Source organism: Staurois parvus, unplaced genomic scaffold (genome assembly GCF_062004578.1).
Source record: "Staurois parvus isolate SC_StPar_1 unplaced genomic scaffold, SC_StPar_1.0 ptg000562l, whole genome shotgun sequence".
In the NCBI taxonomy this organism is placed as follows: domain Eukaryota; kingdom Metazoa; phylum Chordata; class Amphibia; order Anura; family Ranidae; genus Staurois; species Staurois parvus.
This window is the reverse complement of record NW_028318358.1, coordinates 7036031-7056828: the sequence shown is the minus strand read 5'-3', so window position 1 is coordinate 7056828 and position 20798 is coordinate 7036031. Positions and strand designations below refer to the sequence as shown.

At 37.1% G+C, this 20798-nt stretch overlaps 2 protein-coding genes and 1 long non-coding RNA gene across 5 annotated transcripts in view; all 3 read left to right on the top strand.

The window, feature by feature from the left end:
- LOC149450791 (uncharacterized) overlaps window positions 1-20798 on the top strand; it is a 167224-nt gene that overhangs the window by 45965 nt on the left and 100461 nt on the right. The gene's annotated exons all lie outside the window — the stretch shown is intronic.
- Window positions 1163-3440, top strand: HOXC6 (homeobox C6). Of its 2 annotated transcripts, none has more exons than XM_089691426.1 (2): window positions 1163-1760; window positions 2294-3440. In XM_089691426.1, the coding sequence occupies exons 1-2, from the start codon at window positions 1361-1363 to the stop codon at window positions 2620-2622; spliced, it is 729 nt and encodes a 242-aa protein (XP_089547552.1). In that variant the 5' UTR covers window positions 1163-1360; the 3' UTR covers window positions 2623-3440. The 2 variants fall into 2 exon arrangements, with proteins under 2 accessions (XP_089547552.1, XP_089547553.1); XM_089691427.1 differs by having other exon boundaries at window positions 1170-1760; window positions 2318-3440.
- On the top strand, window positions 6601-9093 carry HOXC5 (homeobox C5). The gene is made up of 2 exons (XM_089691421.1): window positions 6601-7230; window positions 7815-9093. The coding sequence occupies exons 1-2, from the start codon at window positions 6747-6749 to the stop codon at window positions 8027-8029; spliced, it is 699 nt and encodes a 232-aa protein (XP_089547547.1). The 5' UTR covers window positions 6601-6746; the 3' UTR covers window positions 8030-9093.

The following is a 20798-nucleotide window of genomic DNA, read 5'->3' as shown; positions in this document are numbered from 1 at the left end:
GTTCTCCTCTTTATGGCTTAACAGCCACCATTTCGCTTTGTTGGTCACAGGAAAAAGATCGTAAAATCCTTCAGCATCCGGGTTTCTCTTCAGCCCTGAAAAAATATTGCTGTTTGTAACTTTCACAAATAGTAGCCATTAGGAATAGCTTTTGACACAAGAGAGTGTTCTAGCAACTGCACTCACAATGCTCTTGTCCAAGGAATTCAGGGATCTCATTTTTATTTTTTATCTACCAATCATGCCCTTTTTTATTGGAATTACTATTATTATTATTTTTTTTTTCAGTTAGGTCATTAAAGATATCATAGATGGCCACATTGCACACACGATGACTTTATACATGTGTAGCCATAAACACATTACAACCTACTATGCTCAGACCCCCTGCCATTGAAATGTAGTTTTTTTTTTTATTTCCTGTGATCTCATCAGACCTTACAAAAGCCTCACGGTTTAAAGCTTTCTAATTATAAAGCAGCCAAGCAAAGGCAACGGGGGCAAAACATCAAATCTATGGACTAAAAATGCTAGGAGCAATACAATCATTTTACTGGCCGCATTCTTTCATTCCTACTACAGAGATAATCATTAATTAGCATGTGGATGCAATTGACACATATAATACAGGTTGTGGGCAAAAGCTTAACGTCCAGGTAAGTACCACTGAGGGTGTTTTAATGAATGAGAATCTAAGGGTGGTTAAATCATATTAAACACTTGTCTTGTCTGGAAAACGTATGTTATGTTTGTAAATATGTTTGTAAATACCTTGCAATAGCTGGGCAGTGTTATAATGGAGGTGCCTATGCACTTGAACGCACACACATTATATATAGATATATATACACACAGATATAGATAGATATATAGATAGATATAGCTGGCTGCATGCATATGCTCCTATATTTGATGTAGTCTGTGACTCTGCACGCGTCTGTGGGAGTTACATGTCTGCTAAGTTCCAAATGCTTTTGCATACATTAGATTCTATTAAGAAGAACGTGAAATTCTATGGGGATAAAATGTAAATCGGATTTAAACTGCCGCGTTCTCTGGAGACTTTACTCCTAAGTCCCAAAGCTACTTGAAGGATTTTTACCTCCTCCCAAACTAATTTTATATTTCTAATTCTAAGACTTACTTTGAATGTATACTTTCAGCTAGGGAATCAACACAAGCAAAACCAATTTTTTCCTCTCTTGACATCTCGCCTCCTATTGGCTCCAGGCAGGTCAGCTGACTTTGTCATTTTGTCTGTCCTGGAGTGGAGCCGTCCCTATAACAATCTAGTTCAGACTACAAACTGGAGACAGAAATAAATATTAAAGAAATCTTACAGGCAGGTAAAGGAGAAGATATGAATTCCTATTTCACGAACCCCTCTTTATCCTGCCATTTAGCTAGTGGCCAAGAAGTTCTACCAAATGTGGCCCTTAATTCAACTGCCTATGACCCTGTTAGGCATTTTTCCACTTATGGAGCAGCGGTTGCTCAAAATAGGATCTACTCTTCACCATTTTACACACCGCAAGATAATGTTGTTTTCAGCTCCAGCCGGGGCCCCTATGAGTATGGATCTAATGCATTTTACCAGGAAAAGGACATGCTTACTAGCTGCAGGCAGAATTCTATGGGACACAATACACAGACTTCAATTGCACAGGATTTTAACAGTGACCAAAACAGAACCAATGCCCAGGAACAGAAAACTAGCATACAGATCTATCCTTGGATGCAGCGCATGAACTCCCATAGTGGTAAGTTTTACAGCTTGAAGATATAAATTAAATAAACTGAACGATCTTTACGATCATCTCCCTAGAAGAACAGGCTCAGTTCCTTTTTTTATGGCCTCATAAAAGCCATAAAGTAGTTCCTTTCACAGTTGCTGTTATAGGCCTTTTATTTGTTAAGTTGTTGCAAGCAAATATGGCTTGTTATGTGCTTTCTAATTAAAAGACGTTGAGAGTTTCAAATATATGTCATAAAGTTCAACGAGGTTTTTTTTTTTGTTTTTGTTTTTTTTTTTTGGGGGGTGGTAAAAGTTAAATAAAAATATCTGTCTTTTTATTAATTTAAAGAAAACTGTTGTTATGTTAGCTCGTGTGCATTTTCATAGAATTTAAACAGAAAAAAGTTACTTTTTTTTTTTTTTTTTTAGTGTTGGTTCAGAGAACTTGTTTATTGGGGCTCTGAGTGTAGTGCCTGCAGTGGGTGTATGGATGGGTGGGTATGCTGGTATAGACTAGGGTGCAGGTATTCTGAGGGTTTTCTCACTAATTATTCTCAGTTTGTCTTGTGTCTGAATCCCTAGGGGTGGGCTATGGAACGGACAGAAGGCGAGGTCGCCAGATCTACTCCCGTTATCAAACCTTGGAGCTGGAGAAGGAATTTCACTTCAACCGTTATCTGACCCGACGCAGAAGGATTGAAATCGCCAATGCACTTTGCTTAACGGAGCGTCAGATCAAAATCTGGTTCCAGAACAGGAGGATGAAGTGGAAAAAGGAGAGCAACCTGACCTCCACCCTGACGGGGAGCACTGGGGCTACTGCTGACAGCCTGGCCGGGGGGAAAGAGGAGAAGCGAGAAGACACAGAAGACCAGCCCAAAGAGTGAAGGAACAAGGGGGCTTCCACCCACCAGCAATCCCTTCTACGATTCCTCCACCCACCCCCCTCAGCTGGCAGAATTCATCTGGATGGGCTGCATTACGGAAACAAATATAGAAATACAGAAAATATATATCTTCCCATCTTTTTTTTATATACAGCCACTTGTGGACTCTATATATATAATCTATGAATCCATTGAGGGAATAGAACCTGCAACAAAACAAAGTATGAGCTTTGGCCAGCCTACGTCCACCCTTTCATTTCTTTGGCTTTGAGTCTCTGTGTCATGTTGTCCTCAAACTTTTGAAAACAAAGACAGTATTCCAAAGTCACACATTTCCTTGTAAACAAACATTGCCTGCGAACAAAGGAGAATAATCCTGTGACAGACGTTGCCTGTATATGTGTGTGTTTGGGATGGAGCTTGCACACTTCCAATGTGAAGAGATTCATACCTCCCAAAAAAAAGCTAAACTCTCCTGATCCCTCTTCCCATGAGCCGTGGACACCTAAATATACCATCAACCCCCCACCCACCCACCTTCCCCCCAAAAAACTAGCTTGACTGTATTCAAAACGATTCTTTGGATGATCTTCCATATTCCATACTGTGACAGTTACCGTGTGACTCTTATTTTTCATTGTGCCCGTGGTGTCAGTATTTATATTTATGTCAGCACTGCAATGTTCAATATTAGCTCGTAAAATGAAGTTTCCTAGCTGTAGAATAATGGTTACTTTCTCGTGTTCCACTGACTATGTATAAAGATCACGTCCTATGGACAAACTGTTGAGTATTTAATAAAATTGATATTATTTTTACATGGTCGTACGTTTTCATTGCCTGGAAATAGACTCATCCTGTTTCTTTTAGGGTGCACAATGTCAGCAGAGACAAGGCTTTGTGTAGAATGTCCTTCCCTGTGATCAGAAAAGCTCACTCTTCTCTATCAGAGCCCTTTGTGCCTCTATTCCATACCACAATAAAGATATATTATGCTGCATTCATGCTAACTTCCGAAACACGTGCATTGTCTGCCTTTAAACATGTGCCCCCAGCAAACACAAGCCTTTCATAGGCACTTGGGATCATGGATTTCATGTGTCAGGTCATTCTGGACCTTATGTGACTCATCAAAGGTGACCAGGATCCTCTAGAGCCTTTTTTCCATTATGTACATATACACGTCATATAGCTACAGAAACCTCTAAAATCCAAACTACTCAGGGTATATGTAGTTCCACTGAGTCATAACTGCCTTGAGTTACTGTCACCTTAAACCACCCATTTAAAAATCTTTAGAATCAAAGCCTGATAGCTATGTAGATGCATGTAATGCAATCTATCATAATAGTACATAACAAAACAATTTACAAAAACCTAGTGACACCTGACTTTTAGGCAGAAAAAGGAAAGGTGAGGGGGAAATAAGAAACTCATACCCAATATTTTTCAATATTTTTGAGATCTAGCCTATGGTATAAAAGAAAGGTTCCTCTATTTAATATATATATATATATATATATATATATATATATATATATATATATATATATATGAAACTCTATACCCAATATTTTACAGTTCTAGCCCACAGTAAAGAGCAGTATGTAAATAAAATATAATATGTATAAATATATATGTAAATAAAACTCTGTACCCAATACTATTCAGATCTAACCTAGAGTAAAAAGAAAAGAAAAGTACATGGAATATATATATATATATGAAACTCTATACCCAGTATTTTACAGTTCTAGCCCATAGTAAAGAGCAGTATGTAAATAAAATATAATATATATAAATATATATATGTAAATAAAACTCTGTACCCAATACTATTCAGATCTAACCTAGAGTAAAAAGAAAAGAAAAGTACATGGAATATATATATATATATATATATATATATATATATATATATATATATTCCATGTATATATGAAACTCAAAACCCTATACTTATCAGATCTAGCCTATAGTAAAAAGAAACACATATGTAAATAATATATATATACACACATGCAAATGTAACTCTGTACCCAATACTGTTCAGAGCTAGCCTATTGTAAAAAGAAAAGTGTGTGTAATTAGTATATGTAAATATAAAGAAACTCTGTACCCACTACTGTTCAGATCTAGGCTATAGTTAACATAAAAGTATATATATATATATATATATATATATATATATATATATATATATATATATATATATATATATATATATATATATATATATATATATATATATATCCCATATATCCAATCCCATTTTCAGATCTAGCCTATTGCAAAAAGAAAAGTACAAGTAAATAATATTTATAATTATACATGTAAATGACGCTCCAAACCCCATACTTTTCAGATCTAGCCTATAAAATAAAAGTATGCGTAATTAATGTATGTAACTGTACATGTAAATGAAGCTCTAAACCCCATATTTTTCAGATCTAGCCAATAGTATTATTATTAAAAGTACATGTAAATAACATATATATAAAACTATATGTAAAGGAAACTCTAAATCCCATTCTTTTCAGATCTAGCCTATGGTAAAGCAAAAAGTACAGGTAAATAATATATATAAATATACATGCACATGAAACTCTAAACCCCATACATTTCAGATCTAGCCTATAGCAAAAAAAAAAAAAAATACTTCTAAATAATATATATATAAACACATGTAAATGAAACTCTAAGCCCAATACTTTTCAGATCTAGCATATAGTAAAAAGAAAAGTATGTGTAATTAATAAATATAAATATACATGTAAGTGAAATCCACTAAGCCAATATATTCCTATAGAAATCCTTGGGGGTATTAGGTTAATTCCACTCTCTTCTGCTATATTAAATTTAGGCTTTGCAACCATCACAGATAATCCAATTCTGTGCTAGCTGAACTTTTCACCTTGAAATAAATATTATATATATGGAGAATAGTTTGATCTGTTCCTCCAGAAAAAAAAAGAATAAAAAAACACCCCATCTCCATGCCATTAGCATGTATTTATAGTGAGGATAGTGAAGTATGGAAGCCGGATACCACACGTTGAATTTTTTCAGTAAATAAAGTGACTTTTGAGGACTTGTGATCATTCAAGCACAACAGAGAACCAGAGACCTGAACTTTCTCTCCAGTGATCAAAAACACAAATATTTATTGCACACGTATGTTTAGAGGATGCTTTGTTAGATAAGGATCTGCATTTCAACCAACAGACCAAAAAAACAGACTGAACAAAGAAAGACACCCAGATCTCTTTAAAACACGTGTTTTGTTCCTCTTATCAGATGCAGTCTGTAATTTATAAATACATATAGAAGGGGATAGTGGAAATATGGAGTATTATTTGTGATCTATAGCCCCCCATGTCAAGATGGAACAAGTCACTTTTCCCCTTTAAATGATGGACTTTAATGCCCTGGTGTGTCTGTTTGTTAAATATTATAGAGACACATCCACTAAAACAGCCCATGTAGAGGGAGCAAAAAATTATTATGCAAATATTAGTTATTAAAAAAAAACACTGGAGTGGATTTTCCGTAAAATCAACCAGAGGCGGAAAAAAGAGCAATGTCTCCTGGTTCGTGAAAGGCAAAATACCCGATCCTTGGGGAAATTGCAACCATTAGGGTTCCTTGTTCAATGGGTGGTCAACCGTATTGTAAATAAATTATTGATATAGTTATATTGTTGTAAAATCCAGGTTTAGTTGGTCACCCATTGACCTAGCACACCCCAATGGTGGCTTCTCGATGCAGCCATATTTAGCAGGCGCTTTACCACCCTACTGGCACCAGGTGACGCTGTGGCCTCATTGTCTTCTTTTTTTCGACTTGGGGCCTTTAGTTTGTTCTGCCAACATATCAGATACGTTTCACAGGCTTCCATCAATAACCTCCTGGGGTCATCAAGCCAAATTTATGACTGGCCAACAGAGTCACGTGATTCTATTTAAACATCCCATATTTGGGCAGAGCACATAGAATAAAGAAAGAGGATTCCCCAGCTATAAATTCTGCACTTTAGAGAACAAAACCCCTGAACTTCAAAGGGCCACAAATCAAGCCTAATCAAAGGGTGCAAAAAATAACAATAATAATAATAATAATCAGCCATGAGCTCGTACGTAGCCAATTCATTCTATAAGCAGAGTCAAAATGTTCCAGCCTATTCCATGCAAAGTTATGGGAATTATGGATCTGTATCCGAGGTCCCTTCATCCAGGTATTGCTACAGTGGGTTGGATCTGAGCATTACATTCCCATCTCCGGGTTCTTCAAACTCTCTAAACGGTCTGGACATGCCTTCAAACCCCACTACAAACTCTGATCGGCCTTCCTGTAATGTCATGGGCACTTCGGGGCACACACTGGGTAGAGGAGAGCAAGGTGCCCTCAGCCCTGGGATTTACAATCAGAAAGCGGGGAGCACTTCGTTGGAGGACAGATCTAAAGGGATTGAGAACATCAAATCAGAACCGGTACAAACAACTCCACAAGGACAGCAACAACCACCACAGGCACAGCCACAGCAGACGCAGCAGCAGCAGCAGCCACCCCAAATATACCCCTGGATGACCAAACTGCACATGAGCCATGGTAAACTTTCACTTCTCGCTTTTGTTTCATAGGGGTTTTTTTTTTGCATTGGTTTTTATAGGCCATACGGGGCAAATAATAAAAAAAAACCCGAGGTCGTAAATTTTACGACTTAGGCATCAATTGCTCGTAAAACTGTCCACTAAAAGGCTTACAGGCTATAGACGTCCAAATTTATGACAGCATAATTGGATCATAGGAACAAAACGTGTAGAAAAGACAATAATTCCATTTTTAGGGAGAAGGGGGAAAAATGATTTTTTTACAGGAAAAAAATCATATAAACTTGTTTAGTTAATTTTGCTCAGAAAAAAACTTTGCAATCAAAGGAAAGGTTTAAAAAATCAGCTTTTTGGTGACCTAAGTATTTTACTAAGGTAACTTTATGCTGTACTAAACAATCTAATAAACATATGCATGTGGGTGTAAATAAATGCATGCAGCCTTGTGTGTATTAGGTCCCGCCTGGGCAGGCATCATTTTATTTTTATGGGTTTTTTTCATTATTCTTTTATATTTTTTTAGGCGTTATGACTATTATTATATGCTAAATGTATATACCCCTACTACCTTCTCCTCCTTAGAAACTGATGGCAAGCGTTCCCGAACAAGCTACACTCGATACCAAACCCTGGAACTAGAGAAAGAATTCCATTTTAACAGATACCTGACACGTCGCAGGCGCATTGAAATAGCCAACAACTTATGTTTAAACGAGAGGCAGATCAAGATCTGGTTCCAAAACCGAAGGATGAAGTGGAAGAAGGATTGTAAAGTCAAAACCAAAGACTCCCTTTAAAATGGCGACCTCAAAGGAGTTAGATATTTAAACTTTAGTTTGACTACATCTTAAAGAAACTTTTTTGTTTTTTTGCCTTTTGTGTCAAGGGAGGTGGATGGGATCAAGGGAAGGTAAAATAACTACAGGGAATCTGAGTTGATTAACACCTCTAACACAAGACAGCCCCCCCCACCACCCCTATATTTTGAAAGCAAAAAAATAGTGTATAGATCTGTATTTTATCCATTATTATTTTGGCTAATGTCAGTTTCAAGGTGTAAAATGTGGAGGAAAAAAATTGTTGAGGCAGCTCCTTGTATAGTTTCCTAGCCCAGGCGTCATTGTACTAACTGTGCAATCTGTCCAGGGTCAAGGAAAGTTCTTTGGGGAAAAAAAATGCTAATTGGGATACTAGGCTGAAAAGGGCAGGCAAAGAGTGGCTGTATTATATTGTGCTTATTATAATAGGGGTCATATCTTTGGCAACCAGTTAGATTTGGAAAATACAAACAATAAAAAAAACACAAGTATAAAGTTTCAAGCTGAAACTTTGCCATTTGTTATATAGTATTGTACATACACACATGAGTGTGTAAAATCCACTAAGATGTGTCCATGCACTTGTATAGTCTTAAAAAAAAATATGTGTCACACACTACAGCGTGAATTTGTTTTTATGTCTAATTTTAATAGTAGTGTTTATGTTTTTCCTCCTTAGGGTCAAATATGTGCCCACCTATCCTTACCCTTTGCCCACACACTATGGTATACTTAGTTATACAGTGTATGTGTGCAGGATTTTAGTTTGCCTCATTTTGGCATTCTGGAAGGGAACAAATCGCCAGAATTATTTTCATGTGTAATTTATTGTGGTTTTTTTTACATCTTTTTTTTCTTTATTTTGCGTTATTAATGCTGAAGTGTATAAAACGATTTGTACTTCATTGTTTAATATAATCATTTTTAGCCAGTTTTCTGCGATAATGTAACTCATATATTTATTGGTTTCAGTTTCATATGTGAAAATCATGAATCTTATATTTTGTCATATTGAATAAACTGCAAGTAATATAACAGATGAACCTGTGGTAGCAACTATGTTTTTTTTTCTTGCATATTACTGGCTATTGAAAGAGGTTTAACAATGTATAAGGATAACCTAATATAGGAGCATAGATATAACAGGATCGTATGTCAAGCATCTGTTAAGTAAAATATCTTGTATCAAAATAAGGAATCATACTAAACCTAACTGCAAATTAATAGCTATGTACAGATAAGAAATGATGCCCTGTGTATCATATATATATATATATATATATATATATATATATATATACATATATATATATTCCTTTTTCACTAACATATATGGTTAAATGCTGCATAAATATATATAAATATATAACCAAAAACGCCTGAAATTAAATATATGGAAACTTAGTCTTAAAATAAATGACGTACCTGTTTATTCCAGAACTGAAACTTCTTATGGGCTGACTCACGTCAGTAAGATGCCTCTAGACGTAAGGCTAAAAAAGCTTAAAAAACTCCACACATGGTCAAACTGGTTGACTTGGTGTGAATTTTTCTACCCCAAGAACTGATTTAGAAAGTCTTGAGAAGATGGTCCGATTCTGTTATCTGTAAATCTGGCCAGTGAACTATTTACAGTAGGGACAAATGCTTTGAATAAGTTGAACACCATAAAACTTTATGGCACTTCCTTTACACGTTGAGACAAAAGAGGTTCTTCCTGATATTGAAAGCCTAAAACCCTTTGAAGATGAGTCCTAGGGCTGAACTATTTTTTTTTACTTTAATCACACATTGTTGAAAATAATAGTGTACATTTGATGGTTTGCCTGTAATTAGCTTGTGCTGTGGTTTTGGTTTGTCAGGTATAGATTATTTGTCAGGCTGGGTTTCCTGATGTTTTTGATAGATGAGTGCCACCTTCATCTGCCCAACGTCCCCTGTCATTGTGATGACGTCATCTTTCCAATACCCAAGACTCTTCATTGATCCAAGCCTCACAAGCCCCCAAAAATGTAAGTTTAGAATGTGGCTCTTGCCAACAGTAATAATACACACAATTCGGCTCATTGACATACTCCATACAAGAATGATAGTGCACCTAGCCACATATGTCAGGGCATATATTCTAAATATTGATTCATATTTTGGAGACCCCTTGAAGCTGCAAACTAGGGAACCTTTGTAGCTGAATGTGACCCCAAACTTACAATTACTTGCTCTACTTGCTAAAATAACCTAGGCCATGTCCATTCAAACAAACACCTAGACAACACATTAAAGCCAAATAATTCTTCCTTAAAGATGTGATCAGGTACACTTTTACTGTAGACTGCCAAAATAGCTGACACCATAGGGCAGCTGGAGCTGAATAATAAGGCAATTCCACCGGTCTATACTATATGTCTGACTCATCTTCCAGAAAAGAAGTCTAAAAATGGAAGGGAAAAAGGCCACTTACCTTTCCTGTAAAAACTGTGACCTCTATTTTAGAAAGGTTACCTAGGCAAAGGCTTAATAAAATGATAAGTCCACGTCTTTGTAAGACATTGCATTTAGTTTAAGAGAGAACATTAGTGCAAATACTTCTGGCTTCTATTCTATGTGAATTTAGTAGTTTAAAAGTTTTTTGAAAGGTTATTTATGTGGATGGCCATAAGGAAAGACCCTGAATGGTTCTTCTGGAGCACGTGATGTCATTAAAGTAAGTTTTATGGTTTGGGGGAGCTGACAAAGCTACAATGTATTTACATCATATATAATCTTAACTGTCCACCATCGCAGCTGCTGGGTCTCTTTAATGCTAGGACAGTGGGACAAGGCGCTTAGTGTGGATTACGTCGCCTTGTGAAAGCTGAGAATGAGGGTTCACCAGCCAAAACCACCCCAGGCTAATGGAGGGAGCTCTTTGCCTTTCTCTTAGAACTATATAAGATTGAAGGTAACGTTTCCGATTTGTATCATGCCTATTTTATTATTAGTTTTTGCATTTTAGGGGTGTAACAGTAGCTCTCCTGTAAGGGTAATCTAGTGTTCATTCTAGTGGAACCGACTTAATCCAGGTATAGTTTAGCTTGCCCAGTTGGTCTTGGTCTTAGATTTATTATTTTAGCTGAAAATGTCCTAAGATTTGGATGAATATATAACTGTCAGGAACCTTGGTAGGTGTTCAGTGCTTGAGGCTGTAGAAAAGGGAGTGCCTACAAGGCAATTTAGCTCAAATCAGCCACCCTGACATGTATAGAGGAGCATGTACTCAAAGTTTGTGGGCTTGAAGAAAGTCAGTGGTATAGAAGTGCATGCGCAATGTCTGCAAGCGTTTATCATCAGATGTCTGTACATTTAACTCATGCGAGCTCATAGCTCTCCCTGTCCGGGGTGAAGGGGCTGATTGACAGCAGAAGACTTGGGCAGCAACAATTTACAACAGCATCCCTGGGGTTACCCCAAATCCCAATCATAGGAAAATGCATGCACCCATAAAAAGTCACTTTCTGCCTTGTGGTAAACCCTGTGAGATATTAGTATTCCAGGAGCCCAATGCTTCATGCAATCTAGTCACGATCTCTTACCATGTGTTTCAGCTACTCAACTCCTTCTTCCCCCAAAGAAGTCATTAGGAGTCCTCCAGGTGAGCTTAGAGTTGTGTGCAGAGCTCAACAAACGGGTTTTCCTTTTTGAGGCTAGTGTTGTAAATACTTTGGATATTTTCTGCATGGTTTCAGGCCAAATGTACATCAAAGGGTGTATTGAACAGACAAAGAGCACACAGATGTGTTACAGAATGCTGGGGATATATAGGGCTGATATAGAAAGAAAGATAGATAGATGGGTAGATAGGTGGATAGATAGATAGATAGATAGATAGATAGATAGATAGATAGATAGATAGATAGATAGATAGATGGACAGTATATAGAAGATGGATAGTAGATATATAGATAGATAGATAGATAGATAGATAGATAGATAGATAGATAGATAGATAGATAGATAGTATATGGACAGTAGCTAGATAGCTAGCTAGATAGATATAGATGGATGGATGGATAGATAGATAGATAGATAGATAGATAGATAGATAGATAGATAGATAGATAGATATAGATAGTAGATGGATAGATAGATAGATAGATAGATAGATAGATAGATAGATAGATAGATAGATAGATAGATAGACACAACCAGGCAGATCTCCTATTTATTGGGGATATGACTTCATGTTCACATTTGTACTTCATACACTCACACACTGCATAGATTAGCAGGCACAGGGGTAGATTTACTAAACCTGGTGCACACAAAACTGTGCATAGTACCCAATGTATATAGTACCCAATCAGCTTCCAACTTCAGCTTGTTCCATTAAGCTTTGCCATTAAAACCTGGAAGCTGATTGGTTATTCAGCAGAGCTGCACCAGATTCTGTGTGCACCAGTTTTAGTAAATCTCCCTCACGGTATTCCTCATTTATGTGTGAACATAAAAAAAAAAATTACAAAAAAAAATATCACAGTTAAACATATAAACAGAAGACCTGCTTAACTGTTTACCTCTTCATAGAAATCCCCGAATTTTATGTTTAGTAACTCTTCCAGCAGCTGTGTAAACTCCAAACATGCTTTTGTTGACAAGATAATTTGTGCTGCTAGCCTTCCATTTGCTGTATAACACTCATGTCTTCTCTGCTACAATGTAATATAGTTGCAACTTGTATCAGGGACACAGCACCGACCAGAGGGAATGGCATGCCGGTTTTAATTAATTGGACTAATTTCCCAAGAATTGATGTTTCCATATAGAAACAGCCATTTTCACAATGTATTCATTTTCAAGACACTAAAATAAATTGGACAAAAATGGAAAGGATTCGCAAGCATGCTATGTTATTTCACGCCCAAAACTAAGCCACAATACAAAGAAATCTCGGTAGCCATATACATAGGGGGAAATTACCTAACATCATGGGAAAAAGGAAACAAAAAAAAAAACACACACAAAGCAAATTAATTTTTTTTTGTCTCCGAAAATATCGCAGAAGCACAATGCAGGAATGGATCAGATCGCGTAGATTTACACATATCAGTTGGTATTGATGAGGCTTGGATCACATCAGCAGGTCTTAGTTGGCCAGGAGTAGTAGATACATGGCTCGGCCTCCCAGTGCTGTCACAGTACAAGTGTAGGTGTGTATGTGACAAGGGAGAAGTCAGCAGGAAAGGGTGGGAGAGGAGAAAGTTGGAAGTCAACTAAACTGGCAGCTTTACAGCATTGGCAGGGAGACCTGAACACAAATCTGCCGCTTGGCTTTCAAATAATAATCCTTGTAAATCCGTGTTCCTGAAATACACCTCTCTTCTTCTTTACTCGGAGGGAGGGGTGTTTATCATTGCCTGCAATCTACATTTTCAGTTGTACAAACAGTGCAGGTTTGAAATCATTTCTACAACAAATCGACTAGCTAACATCACTAGGGCTTGGCAGATCTACACCTATTTACTAATCACTACCATCTACTGCAGACAGAGAGGCAGCTCATAGTTGTGATGTGCTGCACTCCAAACCCAAACACCAGAATACCACGAACACAGCCACATTTGTTAAACATATGGTAACCATACTAATTCAGTACAACAGTGCAAGGGGCACAAGGGTGAAGTGCAATACTCGTTGCAGCCAGTGAGTATCCACCTTGAGTTAGCTTTGCTTCCTAAAGTACATTCTGTTTGGGTGCATTAGGTTCCTGTACTTTACTAAAAAAACAACTGTGTACAAAAGTGACTCTTTATTATAACATATGAAGGAAAAATCAAAGGACCCCTTTACCCCAGTCAAAATTTGAATTTGTGCTCTTATCAAGGGTCATTTTTCATACAATACCTTCATTTCTTGTTTTCCATTGAAATGATTGGTGAGGATGTATATATATATATATATATATATATATATATATATATATATATATATATATATATATATATATATGTATATATATATAGTATATTCAGGCACTCCACTATGCATTTTTTTGATCTACTGACCATTTCTAAGAGTACTATATTTTTAATAAGTCTATTTAAGCAAACAGCACATCTTAAAAAATGTATTTCATGTATTTCATTTAGGGCTTAAGCTCCAATTTTCTGGCTTTAAATACATGAAATGTGACTGGTAGCTACAAGACATAGGTCTGCTATTTCTTACTACAGAAAACATCCATATATTGATTTTTAGTATTTTTTTAATCCAATTTCAATGAAAACACTTGGAGTGAGATTTGCTAAAACTGGGGCACTCAGAATATAGTGCAGCTGTGTATGGTAGCCAATCTGCTTTTAACTTCAGCTTGTTCAATTGTAGCTTCGGCAATGAAACCTGGGAGCTGATTGGTTTGTATACTGAGTTGCACCAGATTTTGCACTCCCCAGTTTTAGTAAATAACCCCCAATATTTATTTATTAAATGGTAGCCCAGAAAACTGCTTAAAATGTGGAAGTGGAGGGTTCCCATGAAAAAAAATAAGTATGTTCATTTGAAGCTGTTTTCCATTTCCAGACTGGTATTTGATAGGTAAATATGACCACTGGGTTATGTGCAGCTCCTATGTGCAGCTCCTAGTACCCCCAATCAGCTATTTCAAATGGCTTTGAGAGTAGTTTGGCCTTTTATAACTCATTGCAGGTGTGGTCTTGGAAATCTTCTGTACTGACCTGAAAAAGTAATAAAGACCATAGTTGCAGCTTGAGAGCAATGGCTTGGCAAACAGCCAGTCTGGAATGGTAAGAGTAGCACCTAATGGTCAGAATTGCTTACCGAAGGGTAGTCATTTTCTATCCAGTGGCCTGAATGTAGTTATCTGCCTGTAACGTTTAATCCTGATCCTAAGAGACAGTTGCTGTGGGAACTTTTTATATCCTTCTGTGTAATACAATACCATTACATTTAGTTTCTGATCACGTATATGCATTTTTGCACAGTTAACTGAATTAAATAAAAATGCATTAATATAGTAAAGGGTACTGTTGTCACCTGTGCATTTTCTTCTTGGCTTTCCACTGCCATTGACCACAATGACTCAGATCATGCATGTTGTGTGCAGGTTCCCATGCTAATGTTAAGGCCTCACTCACATGGCCGTAGCACACCCGTAAAAATTTTACTGATCACTAGGTAAGGAACAAAAGTAACTGTGTAAATGATTGGAAATAGGTCAATTTTTAATACTTAAAAATTGTCTTATTCTTTTTTTCAATGGCATACGTGTATGCACATGTTCTCAGATGCAGGTTTTTGGATATTGTGTTACAGATCTGAATGCAGTGCATGATTACGCACCGGTGTGAATGTCCATTGAAAAAAATGAAGCTGCATTCAGATTCATAAATAAAGAGTGGTTATAAATGCATTTATTTATGGCCATATGAATGAGCCCTTACAGTGCCTAAGTCCAAAAAGGTTACTGACTAGTGCAGTGATCAACTTTTCCTTGGGGCTGATTTACTAAAGAAATGGAGGTTATTCACTTTGTAAAATTAATTTTGGTAAATAATAAGAACTTGTAGTCACCTTGAATATTCAATCACAAGTAAGAGATTGAAAACAAGCAGGGCTTTTGCTAGGACATGATTGGTTGATTGAAGCTTCACCTAATTTACTAATCTCAGTGACCACTCACTTTGAAAATTGAACAGCCTCTGTTCCTACTACCTATCATGCCTAGTGTGTAGAGATTTCTTAATATACTTTGATACAAAAAGTATAGGGTACCATCTCAATGATATAGTGCTTATTAGAAAGAATGTAGAGATTATCTATTGTATGGTGTATATAAAATTCTGTTTGTTCCCTGCAAGGCCTAGTTCATATGAATTTTAATTTGTCTTGCACTTTCACAACAGTAAAATTCAGTTCTAAAACAAAAAAATTAATCAGCTAAAAAATAGTAGTGCTTAATGGGCCTTATTACCATCAGATGCCTTGCATTAATGTGCATTAGAAAAAGTGTGCATGCTGGAGTCATGGTCTGTTGATCTCTCATTTTCCAATTCAAGTTAATTGGAAAACTATACATTTGTATACAATGCATAGAAAACACATCTAAAACATTTATGTTACAGGCATTATGAACAAAGTTGAAATACTGTTCCCTGTTGAATCTTGGCTGCCTACTTTGTATTGCTTCAGTTTACAGTGCTACAGATTGTACAAAACACCAATTTAACCAGATGTATAGTCCAGCCTTTCTCAATCAGGGTGCCCAGGCACCTTGGGGTGCCTTGAGGTTTCTTCAGGGAGCCTTGGAAAAATGTCTAAGAATTGGCCAAAACGTGTATACAAGACAGCGGGTGGATGAAGCCTGTCTTTTGGTTACACAAAGTCACAGGTTTCATTGTGCACCATAATGACCTTCTAGCCGCCAGCATCCCTGACAACCAGTGACATCATCCGTTGATAAAGAGGATGTTGGTTGCCCATCCTAGTTTGACCCTCCTCTTCCGCTCTCCATCTGTGCTGGGGGTCACATTAGCTCAGTTATGGAGAAAAACTGATGGAGAATAGAAACACTGGAATACTACTCAGTACCAGTGTGCAAAAGTGTATTTGCTTTGAAAGAATAAATCACCTCTAACGTTGGGTGTCCTACGTCTGTGGTTGCTGCATCATATAAAACTATTAATATAGTTTTTCACATTTTAGAATGGGGGGCACTTTTAAAATGATGGACTGTCATGAGGAACACCTTTTTAGAACGGGGTGCCTCAAGACTGTCCATAATTTTAAAGGGCGCTTTGACTGAAAAAAAGTTGAGAATCACTGGTATAGTCTATACTGTAGAGCATTATATTGTGTGCTAAACCATCTGAACCAATAAATCCATTGATGGTGATGGCAAAATCTGACTGATAAGGACATTTGCCATGTGTGGCAAACACCATACAGTGCAGGAAACAACCAAGTGAGTGTAATGTACCTGTATACAAACACTACCGTGTCCTCCTTAGAATCACAACTGTAATCTTGGTCATTCAACATCCCTGAATGGTGAGGATGATATTTATTATATTTACTGTATATGCAGTGCTGTCACAAGGTGTACACAAGGTGTATAGTCCAAATATTGCTTTGCAAGGCTGCAACTATTACAGTGTTGTGCTCACTATCTGGGCTTGGCCATACCAGCACACGGTGTAACAATATGTCATCCATGTACTATCAATCTTAGGCTAAAAATAACTCCATATTATATCTCTAGATGCATTTTTTTTACCATAACAACTTGGTAACTACAGGTCCTTGAAATATATACAGTTACCAGCTCAACTATAATAAACAGCTATACATGGAATCATGTAGCTATACATGGAATGATTGCACCATCGAATCTTCTTTGGGCTTTTACAGTGGCTTGCATAAACATTCACTCCTTTGAATTTTTCATAATGCTAAAGTCAGAATAAAATCTATATAGTTTTTTTTATTTACATATAAAATCCTGAAGTATTGACTGCAGAAGTATGCATCCTTTGCTGTTAGACTCCTAAAATGCCTCTGGTGCTCATTTTAATGTTGCTAGTGCATTCAAAGATATGTGTTCATGGGGAGTTTTTTAATTCAACTAGCAGGATGAAAAAAAACCCCTCACAGATACCTACATCAACACAAGCAATGAAGATATTTATCCCACTGCACTATTGTATTCAGACAGCGGGGAATTCCCACCCCATCAGAATACACAGATCAGCACTGCAGTCATTGGCTGCAGCAGCTAATTGAATGCTGGTTTTCCAGGAAGGCCGTTTGACAGTAGCTGGTCCAACAACCAGCTTCTGTTGAACAGACCGGGGTACACACAGATCAAACTGGTCAATTTTCGGTCTGTGTATACTCAGCTTAACACTACCCTATCAGACTAAAAATGCTGCTGTCCAAAGTTGTTTCCTTTGCTCTTCCATCCACAATGGAGACACCCTAAGACAGAAAGTGAGTTATTGGCTGGGTTAACCAATGAAAATAAATGGAAAAAAATCCTAAAAAAGTAAAAACATCACCACCTCATTTGAAAGAGAAGTATGAGGTACTAATAAAAAAACCTATACTCACCTAGGTAGATGCAGCATCAGTTTGATGCTGCACCTGTCCCCCGCTGGCTCTGCACAGAGAACTGAGCTATCAAAGACTGTGATCTCTCAGTTCTCTCCCTCCACTCTTTGCAGAGAGCCAGGACTGTCAGTCTCTGACTTTCCGCTCTGCCCCCCCCCCCAGAGCTCACTGGAGCGCTGGGCTGTGGAGGGGTGAAGGGGCTGGCTCATGCTCTCAGAGGATCACTGAGAGGCTGATCCAGGAGACAGTCCAGGGTTCTGGGTGGATTCTGACCATACGGTTGGGATCTTCTCAGAGCATTGGCGGCTCTGTGACGCCAGCCAACAGCGAACTTTAGTGACAACGGACTTTAGTCTACTGACAGCTGCAAACGGGTTACAGAAGTGAGTTTAAAAGCAGGCACAAATAATCATATTTTTATTTAATAAACTACTAGTCCCATCAATCCACCATCTAATGGTATAAAGATGAACAAAGGCAGACATGTTTGAAGTCCAGCCTGTGTGACAACCATGGCTGTCCCTATAGAGTGGAGTCCCTAAAGTGGAGAAAAAAGCATAGAATTGAAGGAACTGGAAGTATCACCAGGTAAAAGTAATGGGAAAAATTCTTTAAAAAAAATAGAAAATGTTCAGAGGCGTACACACATGATCTTTGTTGGTATACATTTTCGTTTAAACAGGAATACTGTGCATTTCTGTTTTAGTAATGCAATGGTGAAGGGTAGGTACAGATTTACTAGGAGAAAACAGTCTGGGCACTAAATTATCTTAATCTATAGATTACTCCTCCCAAACTAAATGTATGAGACTTTCCAAAGATGGTTAGAACAATGTCTAGTTTTCTCTAAAACAGTCAGTTCAGGAGGCTTTTATAAACATACATGGTCATCTTAATTCTCTGAGTTTTCATATTGTATTTACATACTACAGCCAGAAGCTGACACCATTATTTAGATGTTCTCTATTAACTCTCCACCTGGTCTTTACCTAGAGTCTCTGAACCTCACCATGCTTTTAAGGGCCTTTGTGCACACTCTTCTACATGTAAACCTGCCAGAACAACTTTCCCTCCTCCCAAATGTGCTTTACAGGTTACAGTTATACTATTGTGCAACACAGTAAAGCTTGATTGACTACAGTGCTGGCATTCCCACTCCCAGACTCATACTAGTGTGCAAGGTATGTTAACATAAAATACCTTCCAGCATTTCTAGTAATTATACCAGCAGTATATTAAAAATTGTCATGGTTTTGAATGATTACATAGCTGGAAATAAAGGGTGTGCTTATATTTGTCTTGGGCTGCGCTCATTATAAGTCCCATCCATGTAATTTAGGTTGTAGTAACAGCAGTTTATTCATGTAGTAATTTAAGGAAAACTATAATGATTTTTTCCAAGATGGTTATATTTTTTATTTTGCTTTAAATGTGTATAAAGTAATGCTTTTTTTATATTTTATTTAAAAACTGGCACTGTTTTGGTGTAATTTGTGCTCTTGCTATTGTTAACAACACAGATAACTTATAGCAAAGTGGTAATGTCAGCTAAGAAAGGGACAGCAATCTGAAGCTTTGCCCGCTATCTGAAACTTGTATTTATGAAATTCATATATGCTTTATTTCATAATTACCCAACTAATTAAAAATTAAAAAAAAAATGAAATTTTAATTTTTAATCCATGAAGAAAAAAAGGAACAAAATGAAAAATGCAATACATTTCCTTCCAGCTTGGCTTAAACAACTGTTGGACATTTTCAGACTCACACTTGCCCTTACATATGAAAGTGCAGGCTCTTATAACATAGACATATGCTATATGCTGGGACAAATGCAACACAGCAACATAAACACAGAGTAAGCATCCTATGATGTGTCAGTTCTACTGGTCAGCTCCTCTATAGCAACCGTTGGCATCTGGCCATATATAAATAATATCAAAGGACAATAATGCTGCTATGAAGCCACACCTATCACATTAAACATTTCCTGAAATCTTGCAAAAAAAAAAAAAAATGCGTGTGTTGTTCTTGGCACCAAGAGGTAGGAATATTAGTTTATACTTGTGCAAACCACAATTATGGGCTTTAAACAGTATTTTAGGTCTTACCTGCAGAAACACTATATTGTCTATACTGTAGATCCTCTGGTGTCAAAAACAAAGTGATTTTCACTGTAAGCACCCATGACCCCCTAAGTGTCAGCTAACCCTAAGCATTTATCCTCAGCCTAACATTGTATTCTATCCCTAAGCTTAAAGTATAACTAAAGGCAAAACTTTTTTTAGTTTTAGATAGAGTAGAGAGGGATTAGAAAGCGTGCTGATTTTTACTGCTGTCTGTGTTCCTGTTAAGGAGATTCAATCTCTCTATTTGTCCTGTTTGCCATTTTCATTGAAAGTGAAAGTAAAAGAAAATTCCAAATTTTGGGATGTCTCCTGAAAAGTATTGGAGGGGAAACTAGTTCTGATGACCTGGGGATCCCCAAAGAATTTCCTTAATTTGCGAGGATTTCTTTTCATTTCCTGTTTGGCTAAGGGACAGGAAGTGAAGGGAAATCTCTGCAATGGATGGTGAAAAAAATATGACAGGGGTTATAACCCTCCCTTGTTCCATCCATCTATGAAAAAAAATGTGCCTATAGTTCTAG

Coding starts and splice junctions, on each gene's coding strand:
- HOXC5 (XM_089691421.1), top strand. CDS start 6,747: ATGAGCTCGTACGTAGCCAATTCATTCTATAAGCAGAGTCAAAATGTT. Junction 7,231..7,814: donor CAAACTGCACATGAGCCATG/GTAAACTTTCAC, acceptor TCTCCTCCTTAG/AAACTGATGGCAAGCGTTCC.
- HOXC6 (XM_089691426.1), top strand. CDS start 1,361: ATGAATTCCTATTTCACGAACCCCTCTTTATCCTGCCATTTAGCTAGT. Junction 1,761..2,293: donor GCGCATGAACTCCCATAGTG/GTAAGTTTTACA, acceptor AATTATTCTCAG/TTTGTCTTGTGTCTGAATCC.